General features: G+C 36.6%; 2 protein-coding genes across 4 annotated transcripts; one reads left to right on the forward strand and one right to left on the reverse strand.

Moving 5' to 3' along the window:
- Positions 1 to 238: 238 nt before the first annotated feature.
- LOC105155538 (uncharacterized) lies at positions 239 to 4,443 on the reverse strand. 3 transcript variants are annotated; one of them, XM_011071432.3, is made up of 3 exons: positions 4,194 to 4,443; positions 2,123 to 2,146; positions 239 to 872 (listed from the first exon to the last, which is right to left on the reverse strand). In XM_011071432.3, the coding sequence occupies exons 1-3, from the start codon at positions 4,344 to 4,346 to the stop codon at positions 507 to 509; spliced, it is 543 nt and encodes a 180-aa protein (XP_011069734.1). In that variant the 5' UTR covers positions 4,347 to 4,443; the 3' UTR covers positions 239 to 506. The 3 variants fall into 3 exon arrangements, with proteins under 3 accessions (XP_011069734.1, XP_011069733.1, XP_011069735.1); XM_011071431.3 differs by having other exon boundaries at positions 2,123 to 2,188; XM_011071433.3 differs by lacking the exon at positions 2,123 to 2,146 and having other exon boundaries at positions 4,194 to 4,441.
- Positions 4,444 to 5,732: 1,289 nt separating this feature from the next.
- On the forward strand, positions 5,733 to 7,508 carry LOC105155537 (uncharacterized protein At4g06744). Its single transcript, XM_011071430.3, has one exon. The coding sequence runs from the start codon at positions 6,102 to 6,104 to the stop codon at positions 7,374 to 7,376; it is 1,275 nt and encodes a 424-aa protein (XP_011069732.1). The 5' UTR covers positions 5,733 to 6,101; the 3' UTR covers positions 7,377 to 7,508.
- Positions 7,509 to 19,088: the final 11,580 nt, after the last annotated feature.

The raw sequence follows: 19,088 nt of genomic DNA on the forward strand, positions 1-19,088 counted from the left end.
AAAAAATACGGTAAAAAGAATACTTAATGGGTAATACTATGTTCTTTAATTAAAATTTAACAAACTTTTTAATCTTTAAATTCATAAAATGTATTATCGATGAAAATTACGGTTGGATGCATTATCACTCGTGTCCTTCCCGTGTTGATTTATTTTAATTATATTTCTGGACATGTTAAATAGCGTGTCCAAAACATGTTGGAGTCGTGTCTAATAGTATTATCCGACACATATAAGATGCTGCATGAAGTGATATTTTTGAAGTATACTTAATAGTGAACAATGCTATGTGAAGAAATCTACATGGAAACGGAGATGATACACACAGCTAAATAGAACCCAATACAACTAATACTAGTGCACCCTGTATTATTCTATAATGAGAGAACTTAGTAATGATACAAGTTGAAAGATACAATGGAGCATTTAGCAAATGCATGCCCGATATGCCATGTTCATTGGTTCACCCATTATGCAGTGGTGTAAACATCAAGTGCATAACAAACTCAGATTTCACAACACCAGAATGCAAAGTGTTCCTCTTTGCGATGGTTGCTGACGAGACCCCCACACTGCAAGCACACAAAGCTGCTTCCATCAGAGAATGCATCGAGCACGACCTGCTTCCTCCCTGTCTCAGCAAGAATTGAAGTTCCTTGAGGATCTGGTTCAGTTGAGTGGTTATCCATCCTATGTTGAGATAATTGAGGTTGAGAAGGAATCGCCTCAGCAATTGCACATTCAGCAAAGAGTGAAGCCAACTGGTCAGCGGCAGCACTAGCTTGAAGTTTGTTTATGTACAGTTCGCGAGCACGACTTAGTGCTTGAGATACAGCTTCGTCTCCGCCTTGTAATTTCATTGCCATCACCACCTTTAAATAAGAGTATTAGTTCTAGGATCACATACTCTTCAAAGACGACAAATGGTTGAAGACTTAAATTATTTTCTCTCTCCAAACTCTGATTTTCAGTATCACGTCGTATGAGGAATAACACGGAAGAATATAACCTTAGACCAAAACTAGACGAAGTACTGTTAGAAAAATACAGTAAATACCAACCTATTTAGTTCAGTTTATTCTCTTAGGTGGAAGAGGGGATGTGCAGATGATGGTGAACAGAAAGTGTTAAATATTGATATTCATTTGGAAATATTTCAATGTAAATAAAATGGACATAGTGCTGCTGCTGAAGACTTTAGTTAATTTTTAGTTCTTTCTTATCAACAAACATAAAGACAAATAAGAAAAAAGGGACAATAGCAACATTAATTCCACAAAAAATGAAAAAACAAGCATCAGTATTTTCTTTACTTAGCTCTTAATCATATATCAAAGTGATAATATTCAAAATGATCAAGGATTTTATAACAGATGACAAAGAAAAGCAGACAACAGAAACGATAGCATTTCCCGGTCCTTAATATGGAGCCAAATTGCAGTCAGCATATATGTGAAATGGTGTTAAGATGAGATCAACTTTTAATATGTAAAAAGTGATAAAAAGATGAATTTACATCATCATGTTGCAGACAAAGAACTGAGCATGAAGACCAAAGAATTATCTGATGCATTTGTGTGCTTTAACTCGCGGGTATAGGGTAGGTCATAACCTATTTGTAATAGTTACAGGTATGTTTTATGCATATACAGAAACACATATGACAGCACTACAATCTTTGAAATCCTATAGATATTAAGTTAAAACATTTCAAGGCCAAGGAGGAGAAGGCATAAAAGCTGGTTATCACTTGTGTTTGTGACAAGGGGGATTTCCTTAAGTCGAAAAAATTGGTCTCATTGTACATATGTGGAATATCTAGGGAATGCAACTGTATTAACTGCTGGAGGGGTCCATGTACTCTTTGTTTTATACAATCGGCAGAAAGCAATGCATCTTAATGCCTTGCCATCTATAAATTATATTCAACAACAAAGATTGAGATTAGGCACTAAAGCAAAGACAGGTAGCAGCCATGGCACGTTTAAGATAGGTCATCCATCAAAAGTTCAACAGCTGAAAGAAAACACTCTTAAGTATCAACAAGTGAACATCTCATAAAAGAAATCAGACAGAAGAAGATGCAGTAACAATTCCATCAAATAATTTTAGCATGTTTCACCTCAAGTAACAAAAGGTCCTGCATCTGCAAATTCACATCACAGCGTGTATCATCTTTTGCTCTCAACTACAACGACAAGAGCACGTAGATTAATGTATTTGCAGGGAGTGAATACATGATCGAAAATAACAGCCAATTGACAATAGTGAGTCGTATAAAAGGCTACTAATTGACTAAAAATATTTTTAATCTATTTCCTTTACCAATACAATTTGTTAATAGCATTAGCTGAATTGTTCATAGAATATTATGTACGTTTCTCATCATTCAATCTCTGTGCATTAAATTCTATTTTTCTCGTCTTCTGAATGCATTGCACCAACATTAGTGCATTATCTACAGCTTATTATATCTCAACTCCAAACGTTTGACACAAGTTAGAAGGTTATATATTGCTTGCCACATTTTTATTTCTATCTTATAGGATTCCAGAGCCTTTGTCCTAAAAAGTTAATTTCTTTGCATTGATGTTATAATGAGTGCTCCTCTCTGGATCATACATTGAACCATTGGACTTAACAATATGCATCCCAGGTTCCAACTCCAGTTTCAGTAACTTAAAACCCTATTGTCTAGAAAGTGATAATTTACAAGAAAAATAACCTTTATGGCAAGGTATAGATGCTTTCCGACTTGTATAAATAGCTTTTACAGGATCATTGCTATGTCACTGACAAGTTAACTTGGTCCATAAGTATTTTACGGGAAGTTACTATCTTAGATTACTAATAACGTCATATAACAAATCACTTTGTCAGTCTAACAAAGAGCACCTTCTTCTTTGGCGCTAAACAGCAGTTAGACTTACTACTGACATAATTGCACTATTTGCTTCACAGCTTGCAACAACTGCCAAATTCTTTGAAACCAAAATTAGATGGAAAGTTGCCTTGAGAGGATTCAGTCATCCTAAAACTAACTTGACTAGCCAAAAGTATATCATTATTCATACATTAGGGTACTCTAGTAATTATACTGTGTTTAGATTTGAATTTCTAGATGCATCATTCAGCATCATACATACTTAACTTGTTTCTGCTTAACTTGATGATATTGTTAGCAGTCAATCTTGACATCTCCTCAGCCCATCATTACTAAGAAACCACATTCAATGCAGCATTAAACATCTCTTATACGACGATTATGTACAGCCATTCTTATTCACTGAGTGATTTAAATAATGCAAGATTTAGATTCTAATAGTGAATGAAAAACATATTGCCGCATGCCATGCATTCCCCTTATTGTGGGATAAATTCTGACGACTTTGTACATTTGTATTTGGCATGTAAAAGATGCAATCAACAATCACGGCAGATGATCATATTCGTTGAAAGTATACTGAAGCCCTGTTAAGCGTTTTCTTTAAACAGTAAGATAACTGGAGAGAACCATTCATCAAATCCATGCTCTATCTATGTATAAGTAAAGATAAATGCTATCACAGTCCAACTTATATAAAAAAATTGATCTTTAAACCCCTTTTCTCATGTCACCTCCACGTACAAGAAAGGAAAACCTATTCCAATTTATTGTAATTGATTATGTAGTTAAGTACATCCGGAAGCACAGAAAAAATCCACTGGCTTATTAAATGTCGCGGAACTCGATTACCAATAAATATAGAACAACTGCATCCTAAAGACGAATTCTTAGATACTAATCCACTGTACAATCAATGATTTTGCACATTCCAATAGAAGCATTCACAGAATCTCAGACACGAAATAGAGATAAGTGAACAAGAAGTAGTTCAGTAACGGCATTACACACTAGCTACTTCACTAAAGTCCATCCGATGAAATTCACAATTCTCATAACGCGCAAAACTGTAGAAGAAGACAACTTATATATTTCTTGTTCCAAAAAAGAAAAATAAAAATACATTTTTATATCTTCCCACAAAAAGATACCAGCTACTTAAACACGTAAAATCAGAAAACAAAAACTCAAAAAGCCAACTGATCACAAATGCAACCAAACAAGCCATGAATCAGACTATTCTTCATCCAAAATCAACACAAATGAAGAAGAAACTCAACAAATCAAAGCAAATGAGGGACAAAATTACCGCTTGGAGAGCCTGGGAAGGCTTCCCTTGATCAACCAGTTGGCGAGCCATTAACAGCAAATTCCTGACATCGTTAGGGTCAGAACCCGACCCCACCGCCCGAGGCGGAGCTGCGGCCTCCGCCTCCATCATGTCGGTGTCTCCACAGTTCATGGCATCACAATTTCTTTTTTTTCCCTTGTAATTCTGTCCCCTTTTGCCTTTGTATTGAATAGAACCAGATGTTTCCAGCAATTTCTGCTTGAGTTGTAAAATTCTCTTGATTAATATAGAGTGTGAAATCTGGGCCTCCTTCATGGGCCGAAACTTTGGGGTGGGCTGGAGAACACTATTTGGGCTCGTTGTTGGGCTGAGAGCCCATATCAGTTCATGTTTGAACAATTATAAACGTCGTTATAAAATTATAAAATACTCCATTATGAAAACTCATAATAGGAGTATTTGTTAAGGTATTTATAATTTTTAAAATATGAAAAAGTATTTATAATTAAGACGAATTTTATATATGCATGTATTTGTCTATTTATATATTAGTTTAATTGTAATTTGTCGCAATTGTTGCTTTATTGTTATGAAATTCTTGATACGTTTAACAATATCTTGAGTATTTTGATGCATTGTATAATATTTATTAATTGTTTTTACAAAGAAAATAATGTGAAAAATTTCGTTGAAAGGTCAATTGCAGTGCTTGGTTGTCAACTTTTGGATGATGGAATTGATTGGATTTTGGTTGATCAAGTCAAATTTATCTTGTAACTGATTTATAGTGTAAAAAATAATTTATTATATTAAATGTAGATTATAATGATTTTTTTTAAATATTGTATAGTTATAAATATTTTTTCATTGTTTGAAAAATTATAAATACTCTTTTAATTTTAATATTTTTATAACAATAAGCCCATTCCGTTAGCTTTCCTTAGATTTTCATCCAATTTTTATAATGATCTCACAAAATTCCCTTTAGATCATATATTATAATTTCATATGTTTTCTAGAATTTTTTAAAATATTTTTATGGAATAATATGTCTACGGATTATTTAATTTACCCACCCTAAGGTGTTTCCAAACCTTTTTTTTATTTTTAAATTTAGCAAAAGTAGTAATTTTCACCTCACCGTCTAGAAACTATAAAATTATTTTGCACTGAGGAAATATTTATAATTTTTCTAATAACGAAAAACATTCATATTTAAGCCACAACTCAGGGGAAATAACTATAATTTATCCGGGGATTGGACTGGGAATCTTGAAATATATTCAGCCCAATTCTTTGTTTACTTGCATTTAGGCCAGCCTCAGTGATATCACTCGGCCCGTATCTAAATCCCAACAGGCCCACTAGAGATGGATTGCATGTGATTTTACACATTTATCCATAGATATAGAAATATTTAGTTCAAAATAACCCAATTTCCAGATATCTAAAAAATTACTTGATTTCTTTCTTTAACTTGTTTCCCGAATTTAATTTTATGAATACAAATAAATAAGCTATATAATGTGGCAATTTAATCTTTCTATTCCATCCCTCATATATGGTAAAGGAGACCTAAATATATTATCACTTATAATGTACTGGATGGGATTGGATTGGATCCAGATAACAATTTTGAGGTTGCTTGCTCACAAGTGCCTCCATTATAGCATCCATCATCTATGTATACATTATCAACAGGAATTGCACTTAACCTAAAATGCTACTAAATTAATCTACATTGACTGTCATTCTCTACCAACCAAGGCACTGCGAAATTGTAAGCAAAATTGAAACCTAACACACTGCACACAGTGGAAGTTCCAGAGCATATAAAAAAAACCAAGTGATGATTCCTTAATCTGCCTGTGGTTTTCTTTCTATATATCTTCACTGTGCGCACACTGCTGCTAAGTGTTAAGTCCAATGCACGGAAAAATAATGAATGCGAAAAGCTGTTTCAGCAGAGCTCAGATTCTGATCTTAATTGCTCTGATCGTACTAGTTTGTCTTCAAGTTGGGACTCTTGGGAAGAGCCATACAGTTGAAGCCGTAGCCGGTGGTGGGGTAGTACTGCCTGTTGCTCCGCCACCTGCATCTTCTCCTTCTCTGGGTCAGTTGATTTTCGCTGATCTAAGGCTGGCCGTCGTTTATCCGGTGATTCAGAAATTCAAGAACCTGATAACTTCTGATCCGCTTAACATCACAGGGTCGTGGGTTGGCGCAGATATATGTAATTACAGGGGGTTTTACTGTGAGAGCCCCCCTGACAACAAATCAGCCATTGCACTGGCTTCCATTGATTTTAACGGGTTCCAGTTATCAGCGCCAAGCTTGAATGGATTCCTGGATCAGCTCCCGGATATAGCCCTGTTTCATGCGAATTCTAACAACTTCGCCGGGGCAATTTCTCCAAACATCGCCAAGCTACAATATCTGTACGAGCTTGATATCAGCAACAACAACTTCTCCGGGCCCTTTCCCACTGCTTTGTTAGGCATGGATAGCCTGTCTTTCCTGGACGTACGCTTCAATTCCTTCTCGGGTGCGGTTCCTCAACAGCTGTTCAGCAAAGACTTGGACGCCCTCTTCATCAACAACAACAATTTCATGACGAGACTGCCCGACACAATCGGCAGCGGCCGTATTCTCTATCTTACCCTAGCTAACAACAAGTTCTTCGGCCCAATCCCGCGCGGGATCGCCAAGGCCTTGGAAAACCTGTCAGAGATTTTGCTGCTCAACAATCTTCTAAGCGGCTGCCTGCCTTATGAACTGGGACTCCTGAAACAGGCCGTCGTCTTCGACGCCGGGAACAACTACTTAACAGGGCCTTTACCCTTCTCTCTGGCGTGTTTAGAGAAGTTAGAGGTTCTCAATTTCGCAGGAAACCTGTTGTATGGACACATCCCGGAAGTGCTATGTGGGCTCGGAAACCTGGCCAATTTGTCGCTGTCGGATAACTACTTTACCGGCGTCGGGCCTGTTTGTTGGAGGCTGATCAAGAACGGGGTGCTGGATGTGAAGAAAAATTGCATTCCAGGTCTGCCGTTCCAGCGATCAGTGGCTGAATGTGCGGCATTCTTTGCACATCCGCGGTACTGTCCCTACATGCCAACATACGCACACATTCCCTGTTGGCTTCCCCACTTCAAGTCTTCTGCATTAGCCCTTTCTGAGTTGGCTCCTTCACCTTCTTGATTAGTGGGGTTTGATTTTCAGCTCCTTTTGGCTGAAATTGTTGTTGGATTTCCGCAAAGAAATGTGTATAAATTATTGGTATGTTAATGATGTTACATCACTGTCGTAAAGTTGAATTTTTCTTCTCTTAAATTTCCATGCCTGGACCATATGTTAATTAGTCCAACGTTAGTCATGTCAAATCATGAAGATCACTCCAACCACGATTGCTCTTCTACAGTGATAATGTGCAAGGAAATGTGGTATGGTTATCATTCATCAAAATAGAAATTCTTATATTATTATACAGAAAGAAGAAAATTTTTGCTTGCATTAGTCGAATCAAATCAATTATAAAGCAAGTACATCATATTTATTATATAATTAATTTTTTTTTAAATTATACTCCAATTATTTGACCGAATCCGACCTAGAATATTACAAAAAGTATTAAACGGTGTAAGTTGCATCATATTGATAACGTGATCTACTTTGTTATATTAATAGAATATAATTAATACATGATGCGGGGACCATTAGGAAATAGATTCCTAAAAATGATAGAAAAAAAGTTCTCAAACATCATTTGAACGTCAAATTATCCCAAAATCTGCCACTAACTCTTTGGTCAATCCAACCCCAAATATAATATATTTGATTTCCATAATTTTCCATTTTAAATTGAATACATTGTTCACGATGAATATATAGTACAACTCCATCATTTATATTTTATATTATTGACGATGAGGCTTTTGTTGTTTTAAATTGGATAATTACATTTACATTTTTTTTACCTATAGTTTATTTATACAAATTATTCCTATCTTGTCTATAATTATAGAAATTATCCCTAACAGTCAAAAAATAAGAGTAATATGTGTAATGATGCTAATATTTTTAAAGGGTGTGTTTGCAATTTTTAAAAAAAGTAAGGGATGGTTTGTGTAAATGATATTGATATCTGGTGCGTGTAAGTATAATTATCTAAAAGATATAAATAATTTATGTAAACAGACCATAGGTCAAGATGTGTAAATATAATTATTCTTTTAAAAATTATGGTCCGTCACTTTTACCTTTTCTTATCTTTTTAACTATCAAAGTGTCAATTTTTCTCAACTCTCACTAACTTTGATTTCTTATACTTTCATACATATTGTTCAATATTTTTAAGTTCTTCAATTAAAATATCTTTTTAATTTTTAAAATTTTTATTTAATTATGTACGCTTGTTTGAGTGTGCCACACACATAAATATACAATGGCTAAATCGCAGTGTGTTTTATAAATTGCATTTACGTTGGGGGAAACAATTTAAGGACTTTAGCTATTCAAATTCTTTCAATAAATTTTAGCAACTAGAGGACTCCGATCATGTGAGTTTTATAATTCACTGAAAATTGTTAACGTAGACGAAATTAGAATTTTTTTAATTGAATGTTTGTTGACGGTGATGTATTTGCTTTTGTAATCGCAGTCCCTAAAATGCCACTCTTCTTACATATGTGGCATAAAATGCAATTTAGTCATCAATTACGTGACTAAAGGGGCTAATTGGATGCTTTCTAAGAAAAAAATAATTTCAATTTTAAAAATTCAATTTGGTCCATATCAGCAATTTTCGGCAAATTATTAAACTCCAACGACCAAAGTCCTCTAATTACTAAAAAATCTTGAATTATGAGTTATAATTTGTCACTCTCGTAGCTTGAGTCTTTAAATTCCCGTCCCTCTAACGTACAGGACAATAAATACAATTTAACCAATATACGCTCCTCAATGTCAAGTATAACTAATTTTACTGCTTTCAGACAACCACAGTTAACGTCGTTTCGTCCTTACTAATCTAAATACTGAATTACCACAATCAAAGTTGATGTAATATTATTTTTACCAGCTTTTGTAAGACTCAAATTATCGTCGAGTTAACTAGCAAGTAAAAATTTATCATTGCTAATCTATATAGTTAATATATATTTTAAATAATTCATTGCTAATTTGTTAACAAGTAGATTTTCAATTTATTACCGTTGCTAACTTCATTTACAAGTAAATATCTTATATTAAATAATACATATTAACAACGAGAATTTTATTTATTAATTAATTATACAATAATTTTTTTCATTACCAATGAGAGATTTTCTTAGAGTGAGTACACGTGAATAAAATAAAAAGGTTGCAACTTAAATTTAGCTGCAAGTTCAGACATCATGAGACCACACAACTTTATATAAAAAAATTCAAGAATTGTGGATGATGCATTAATAAGTCAAATTATGACAAGTTATTGTGGTTTTGAGTGGGTGACAACTAATCCCATTTGAAGTAATGGGAAGAAAAGTCTGGAAAGTTCATGACTTCTTCAGAGAAGATAATTAAAGAAAAGATCACTAATTAAATTCACCAAACGAAAATGGTGCTATATATCTACCAGATGTACAGTTCAATGCAGTGTCAGCAGCCACTGTTTTAATTTATTTATATAGTAAATTTGAGGACAAGAAGTGGGTCTACACCAACTCCGCCGAAGATGTAAGAAAATGGAACTTTTGAAAGGCTGCGGACTGCTTTTGAGGATATAATATTAAATATTTTGCTCTATTTTGTAAAAGTTGAGACAGCTTTTCATTCTGTCAGTGCTTTTGCTGATAGGCATATTATGGCCATTCATGTGCAGCTTTCGTGGGATTAATTATTTTAATAATGTCACAAAATAATTTTGCGTTGTTTTTTAAAATATTGAAATAATTATGGCCAAGTTGATGATGCTGGGGTTGGAGCGTCGGAGACTCGGAGTCTCTCTTAATATTTAGGGTTAATTATATTTATTTTTTTAAAATATAAAATTATCTTTTTTTAATATTTATATAATTCATCTTTCATTAATATTTATATAGACATCAAATGAATAACATACTACATCGGTATTTTTGGTATAACATTATTACATCTATGAAGTTAGAGCTCCCGACTTAATCTGGCACTACTAATCCACCTATATGGCTGACACTGGCTTACGATCTATCTCTCGAAAAAAAAATATGGCAAATTTTATGAGTTGCCAACTCAGTAACTGTTAGCTAATTAGCCTATATATATAAACAGATATAGGCACGTATAACATAAACCTAATTTAATTCCATGACGATAATCAATCAATATTCTTTTTATAGTCACGAAGTTGCAATTTCAATAACACCAGTAAATGGATACTTGTCACACAATTTCACGAAATCATGAAGTAATAATGCCAAATTCAAGCGAAATCAATATCAGAATCAAACACTATTCACAACACGAATCATACAACATTAAAGTTTAATTATCTTAATTATTAATCATTCTTTTGGACCCCGCTTAGTTTAACTGAATCATATTCAATGATTTTGCAAGCTCTCGTCATCTCAATTAATATCATACAAGCAACAGCACAGAGTACTCATCGTGTGTGATATTCCCACAGTGGCCAAGTGTGAAGCAATCCCAGTATAGGACATCACACCAAACATGGCAGCCCTACACCACCCTAGTGTGTAGTTAACAGCACAGGATATTCTCCACTATCCGGAATACCTCGATACCCTTCGCGCCATGGTACTTAGCTATATATTTATTTTTCTCATATCATATATTGCATCAGCATGACAACACACAGCTCGTCATCAATCACATCACATCATCGTAAATCATTGAATATGTTCCAGATTAGGTAAGTCATCTTTTCATATCAATAATCCATTCACGTTTTAACAACTCCATAATTCCACTCCGTTCGACACTCATCTCAATGTATCATCTACACAATGACTTCATAATTTAATCCCAGTTAACAATCACATAGAAACGTGTTACAATCATTTACAACAACTCTATCATTCAATTCAATTCAACAACGAAATCAATCAATTAGAAGCATGTTATAGTCATCTCCATAATTTAACTTTATTCACCATATGTATCACACACCATAGATAAAAATATAACAGCTATTTCATGAAACAACCATATAATTCAGTTAAGTACATGACAATTTTTGATCAAATTCACAAATAAACAAGTAGATACATTTTTATCTCATTTTTCCAACTATTTAAATAGTAAAATGATGTGTATAATCTTGAATATTGTTCTCGTGTTCTAATCAACTATAAAAATTTATTGATCTTGATGATAATGGAATTAAGCACCAAAATTCCTCCTCTCCTCTCTTCTCTTCCCTTCTCTTCTTTCTCTTTTCTTTTCTTCTCTTTTTTCTCCCCTTTGCACCCCCCCTCTCTTGTTTTCTTCTCTTTTCTCTTTTTTCTTTCTTTTCCACTTTCTCTCCTCTCACCACCGCGTCTCTCTCTTTTGTTTTTTCTCTTTTGTTTTCTTCTCCTTATTCAAAGAATATATATATATATAGTTAAATATCTCTCTCTATATAAGTTAGTATATATGTGTATGTATATTTATATATTAATATAGTATTAGATATATATATTGATAATGATATAAGGAGTGTTTACACATTATTCTTATTCCACCCTTTCATTCTCTTTTTCATCTTATTTGTATTTTGTTTTACTAACTTTAGTGTATAAGATGTGTATATATATATATTAGAAGAAGATTGTATTTGTTCCACCTCATCTTTACAATTCTACACTTTTAATCTCACAGTTTCTATTATTTAAATTTTCACTCTCTTCTAAGAATTTATCATGTCAAATAAATTTCTACTTAAACACCAAAGATTATATACATCATGACACCACTTATCTCATTATTATGCTAATAATTGATAATTACGTATCAAGATTTGAGAATGTTACAGCAGATGGATAGGCAGTCTCATTAGAAGTGAAGTAAAGAAAAAAGATTTAGATTATAAGCCATGTGGATTAGGTTGGATGAATGTGAGAGGATTATTAAAGAGACTAGGAGATGGGAAATGGAGTTGATTCGAGGACAATAGTGTGGAAAAAGGTGAAGCAATGGTGGGTAGGTCTCTTGCGATGGGATAAAGAAAGTTTTGGTCATGTGGGTAGGAAGACTGGCCGGCATGCAAAATAGGGGAGTGATTGATGACAGTCTTGGGGAATTACCATGATTGCAATAGAGGTTAGAGGAGCTTAGGATGAAAGAGGAAATGCTGTGGCAACAGTGGTGCAAAACACATTGGATGACTAAACAACATTAAAATACCAGATTCTTCCATTCGTCCATCACGGCTCGCCAAGAGCAAGATTCGATATGGAAGCTTAAGAGTAGTGCAAGGGAATGGTGTATGGAGGAGTTGATTCAGAGAATGCTCTTATAGTACTTTCAAGAAATATTCGCTAGTAACATCTATTAAATGAACTACTTGAACAGGATGTGAACATTGTTCAACTAGTTGTCACCTTGAAGATGAATGAGGATCTACTTCAGCTATTCACTGAGGAAGAGGTAAAAATCGCCACCTTTTATGTGTTTCCGCTAAAATTTTCTGGCCCAAATGGTATACCCCCTATGTAGAGAGCAGTGATGTTACACGTATTTTATCTATCTCAAACGAGGGAGCATTATTGCCTAAAATGAATTTAAAAAACTATTGCTCAATTCCGCTCTATAAGCCTTTGTAATGTCATTATGCGAATTATGTTAAGTATGTTGCAAATTGATTAAAGCATATCCTAGATAATGTGATTTTCCTTATCCAATCGACGTTTATCCCAAGTCGATTAATTACAGATAATGTCCTAATTGCCTTTGAGTTGAACCACTTTGTTAAGAGTAAATCATGAGGCAGGAATGGATATTTTGCTCTTAAGCTTGATATGAGCAAAGCATACAATAGGGCAGAGTGGTGCTTCTTGAGGAGAGTACCTAGTTGAATAGATATACACGATCGGTGTGTGAGGCTTATTATGACATTGGTTAAGTTTGTTTCATATTCACTGATGCTTAAGGACTCATAATTTGGGTAATTTTTTGCCACTGAGAGATTCGAGGGTGATCTCTTGTTTCCATATATTTTCTTATTTATGGTTGAGGTTTTCAGTTGTATGTTTAGGAGGTGGAACAAATAAAAGAACTACAGAGGATTGATATGTGCAGGACAACTCCACAGATCTTACACTTACTTTCACCAATAACACCATCATCTTTGGGCAAGCACGGGAGGAGGTTATGGCATGGTTTGCTTACACGCATATTAGAGGTGTAGGGGAGAGCATTGAGACAGTTTATTAACTTCGATAAATGTTGTATGTTGTTAGTCGAAATGTGGTGGCAGAACGTCAAACTCGACTGATAGAGATACTTGCGGTTCACATATTGGATTGACATGAGAAACACTTGGGATTGCTGATGGTTGCATGCAGGTCATGTAAGGAATTACTTAACTGGTCTAGAGACCATTTGTGGCATTGAATCGATGGATGGAACTCCATACTTCTCTTTGGAGCTCGTAAGGGGGTCCTTATTAAACTTATCTTTCAATCAATACCCATGTATGTTATGTCTTGCTTTCAACTACTAAAGGAGTTAGTACATGAGCTTGAAACTGTTACGAGTTACAGCAACAACAACTCTCAGTGACAGCAACACCAACACCCAACTGAAGGTTGAAGATGATGAGCTGGACGACAGCGAGGCACAACGTGGACATCCCACCTTTTAGCATATGGCGCTATGTATTTTACACGCTTCTATTAGTTAAAAATGCGATTTCTTTTTGTTAATTAGTTTTCAAAAATTAGTTAGCAGCAGTTGTTTCCAGTTATCAGTTTAGTTAGTTTTCACTCTATATTTTGTATAAAGTGTGCACTGTACTGCTCTGTTGTCAATTGAATTCTCTTCCTGAATACAAGTTTTCCTTCTCCAATTTACACCTGAGATGTCTGCAAATACATTTTGTGAGTTCTGTGGTTTATTACATGGTATCAGAGCTTTCGATTGAAGGTCTCTGCATATCGCGGCACACCTTAGCTACTGGCTAGATCAGCAAACAATTGTGAGAAATGGAGGATTCTGGTAGAAACCAAAGACAACCGATGTCACCTGTGATGGAAATGGGGGAAGGAGGAAAACAACAAGTACCTGAAACGCTGCAGCTACACGGATCGGATCACCCTGGAATGATTTTAGTGAGTACTTCACTCACTAAAAATAATTATCTCACCTGGAGCTATGCTATAAAGAGAGCTCTGGATCTTAAGATGAAATTGTGCTGTATCGACGACACATCTGCGAAACCGGGTGTTACTGAACCATTCTTCGAGCATTGGATGCGGGTAGACATCATGGTCACCACTTGGATCCTTAATTGTATTTCAAAGGAAATCGTCGGCAGTTTCATGTATGCGAAATCTGCAAGAACACTTTGGCTAGATTTGGAAGAGAGGTACGGAGAATGCAATGGGCCTTTGTTATATCAGCTTCAGCGCGAAATAGCCTCCTTGACGCAAGGAACTAAGTCAGTGGTTGAGTATTTTTCCAGATTGTGCATGATTTGGGACGAACTTGATGAGTTAATGCCTACTCCTCAATGCACATGTGGATGCACTTGTGGAGCCTTTAAAATTGCTGCAGAACAAGCTACATTCACTAGATTGACACAGTTTCTCATGGGATTAAGTGATAATTTTGATCATCTACGTGATCAATTGCTCGTCATGGATCCAACACCTATAGTGAATAAAGCGTACTCTATGATGTTGAGGGTAGAAAAGTAGAGAGAAGTCAATATGGAAGGAGTTGATTCCTTGGACAGTGCTGTAATGCAAGTAAACGCAGGGGTTCGACGAGATTTCGTAACCAAGCCTGGACAACAAAGAGTGTTTACTGATAAGAGGAGCTTGCAATGCAGCAATTGTAACTGCACGGGGCACACCAAAGACACTTGTTTCAAACTCCATGGAACCCCGAAATGGTATAGAGAATTGGTTGAGAAGAGGAAGAAGGAAACAACATCTGTGAAGGCATATAACACGCGATTGGAAGAACCAGAAAAGGGAAGCAACCAAGAAACATTGCTGCAGGAGCTAATACAGTTGATGAAGGTGGAAAGACAAATACCTGATAATACATTACAAGTCAATTTCGCCCAACTTGAAAGTTTCGCAGGTACAAGTTATGCTTTCTCTAGTGTTCAAAATATGTTTTTAGATTTTTGGATAATTGACACGGGTGCAACGAATCATATGTGTGCAAATAGACATGCTCTTCAATCCATTACACCCTCTTCTCAATCCACCCTTGTACATTTACCAGATGGAACAACACAATCAGTAACACACAAAGGAAATGTCACTCTACACCCAACACTTACTCTCACAGATGTTCTTTACGTCCCTTGTTTTCGATACAACTTATTGTCTGTCTCAAAGCTTTGCTTGCAATCTTCTACTACAATGAAATTTTACCCCTCACATTGTCTCTTACAGGACCTGAAGACTGACAAGATCATAGCTATAGGAAAGGTTCACAAAGATCTATACATACTAGACAAGTCCTCGTTTCATCCAGATTCTTTAGTTTCTTTAAATTCTGTTCAACATTCCTTATCTACTGAATCTGCTTTCTATTATAATGTCTTGTGGCATAGGCGATTGGGACATCCCTCCTCATATGTCTTGAAACAAATTCCTGATATAAAGTTTGTTGATACATCTGAACCATGTATGACTTGTCCCCTCGCAAAACAGAGTAGGTTACCCTTTCAATCTTGTGATATTCATTCATCTCGTATTTTCGAACTAATACACATTGATCTTTGGGGTCCGTATAAAACCTCAACACTTGATGGCTGTAACTATTTTCTCACCATCGTAGATGACTTTAGTCGAGGAACATGGACTTTTCTTATCCGATATAAAACTCAAGTTAGCCACACACTAGACATATTCATAAAAATGGTTCAGACACAGTTTGATTGCAAGATAAAAATGGTGAGATCGGACAATGGTACGGAATTCACAAACGCAACCTGTCAATTTTTATTTTGTTACTTGGAAATTATTCATCACAGATCCTGTCCTCACACACCTCAGTCCAACGGGGTAGTCGAGCGCAAACATAGACATATTCTTGATGTCGCTCGAGCCTTAAGTTTTCAAGAACACCTTCCAAATAAATTTTGGGGTGAGTCGGTTCTTGCAGCGACTCACTTGATTAACAGACTTCTTTCTTGCCTATTGAACTGGAAAACCCCTTACGAGATCCTTTTCCATAAAGTCCCTACCTGCTCGAGCCTCAGAGTTTTTGGATGTCTCTGTTTTGCATCTAATACCTCACCCTCTAAATGTAAATTTACACCCCATGCACATAAGTGTGTGTTCTTGGGTTACAACAAGCATCACAAAGGATACAAAGTCTTATACCTCAACACTAATCGTATGTTTCACTCTAGGGATGTTGTTTTTTATGAGAATATATTTCCCTTTGAATCTCATGTGTCTGATCCTAACCCCACATCTACTGATTTTATACATTCTTATTCTGATGATGATGACCATACTTCACCTCGTTCTGCTTACATTTCCCCTGTTCCACATTCGACTTCCAGTCATTCTTCATCCCAATCACCTACAGCCTCTCAAGACGACTCACAAATATCCTCTGTCCCTCTTACTGATCCTCCTTTACTTTCATCTTCTGCCCCTGAACCAAGGCGCTCCATTCGTACACATAAACCCATTTGGTTAAACGACTACGTGTGTCACTGTGATATTGAATCCCCTACCTGCTTACCCTCATCTTATAAACCTGCACATATATCTTTTGTTGCTCTTTTGTCATCTATCCAGGAACCTAAGTCATATGCTAAAGCCAGTCAAGATGAACATTGGACCGCTGCGATGAATGAGGAACTTGCGGCGCTGGAATGTAACAACACTTGGACACCTATGCCTCTTCCTCCGGCCAAGAAAGCAATTGGATGTCGCTGGGTTTTTAAGTTGAAGTTAAACCCGGATGGTAGTGTGCTGCGACATAAAGCCCGCCTCGTTGCCAAAGGTTACAACAAAATCGAAGGCGTCGACTACTTCGATAGCTTCTCCCCGGTGGCAAAAGTAGTGACAGTCCGCGTCTTCTTGGATGTAGCAGTGGACAAAGGATAGCCTTTGTGGCAGTTAGACGTGAACAACACATTCTTGCACGGACATCTTGATGAGGAAGTGTTCATGACACCTCCAGAAGGTTACAAAATGGCTGCCCCTAATTTTGTTTGCAAATTGAATCGGTCCCTTTACGGTTTAAAGCAGGGGTCGCGCCAATAGAACATTGAACTTACCACACAGCTGCAAGCTTTTGGTTATACTCAATGTCCTCATGACCACTGTCTTTTTCTCAAGATTACTAACTCTTGTTTTGTCGCTATGCTCGTTTATGTCGACGACATATTATTAACAGGTGACTCTGCTGCTGAGATTGATGCTCTCAAGGCTCACCTTCACTCTCTTTTTACAATCAAGGACCTGGGTTTAACCAAGTATTTCTGGGGCTAGAGTTTGCTCGATCTTCCCATGGGTTGCTTGTTTCCCAACAAAAGTACCTTCACGACATTCTCAATGATGCAAACATGCTTGGAGCAAAGGTTGCCCCTACTCCCCTGCCTTCGGGACTGAAATTATCTACTGATAGTGGGTCTCTGCTCTCTAATCCGAGCTCTTATCGACGGCTGATTGGTCGCCTTTTGTACCTTGGGTTTACCAGACCTGATGTATCCTTTGCTGTGCAGCAGTTATCTCAGTTCTTGCAGCACCCCAGGTCCTCCCATTGGGATGCTGCCGTGCACTTCGTTATCTCAGAGGTACCTCTTCCCTTGGAATCTTCTTCTCCTCTTGTAGCACTCTCTATCCTTTGGTTTACACTGACGCCTCTTGGGCGTCCTGCCCCGATTCCCGCCGTTCTATTTTTGGGTATTGTATATTCTTGGGGTCTTCTTTGGTTTCTTGGAAGACCAAGAAGCAAGCCACCGTTTCTCGCTCTTCCGCCAAAGCCGAGTATCGTAGCATGGGTGCTGCAGTCTGCGAACTCCTGTGGCTCTCATATCTTGTGCGTGCCTTCAACATTCAGTTTCCTACGCCAATTCCCTTTTGGTGTGACAACCAAGCCGCCATCCACATCACGGCCAACCCTGTGTTTCACGAACGGACTAAGCACCTCGACATCGACTGTCACCTTGTTCGGGACCAATTCAAATTGGGGTTCATTCTTCCGTCCCACATTCCAGGTCGTGACCAGTTAGCTGATATCTTCACCAAATCCTCCCCTGTCGCTGATTTTGGTCATCTACTTGGCAAGCTGGGCTTGGCGTCCGCGCTCCAGCTTGAGGGGGGGGGGGGATGTTACGAGTTACAGCAACAGCAACTCTCAATGACAGCAACAGCAACACCCAGCTGAAGGTTGAAGATGAGAGCTGGACGACAGCGAGGCACAACGTGGACATCCCACCTTTTAACATATGGCGCTATGTATTTTACACGCTTCTATTAGTTAGAAATGCGATTTCTTCTTGTTAATTAGTTTTCAGAAATTAGTTAGCAGCAGTTGTTTCCAGTTATCAGTTTAGTTAGTTTTCACTCTATTTTTTGTATAAAGTGTGCACTGAACTGCTCTGTTATCAATTGAATTCTCTTCCTGAATACAAGTTTTCCTTCTCCAATTTACACCTGAGATGTCTGCAAATACATTTTGTGCGTTCTGTGGTTTTCTACAGAAACAATGATAGTGGACTTTTGCTGGCACAATATGGGGTTGTGG

The sequence above is a fragment of the Sesamum indicum genome, linkage group LG2 (genome assembly GCF_026168435.1).
Source record: "Sesamum indicum cultivar Baizhima isolate 11 linkage group LG2, ASM2616843v1, whole genome shotgun sequence".
Classification (NCBI taxonomy): domain Eukaryota; kingdom Viridiplantae; phylum Streptophyta; class Magnoliopsida; order Lamiales; family Pedaliaceae; genus Sesamum; species Sesamum indicum.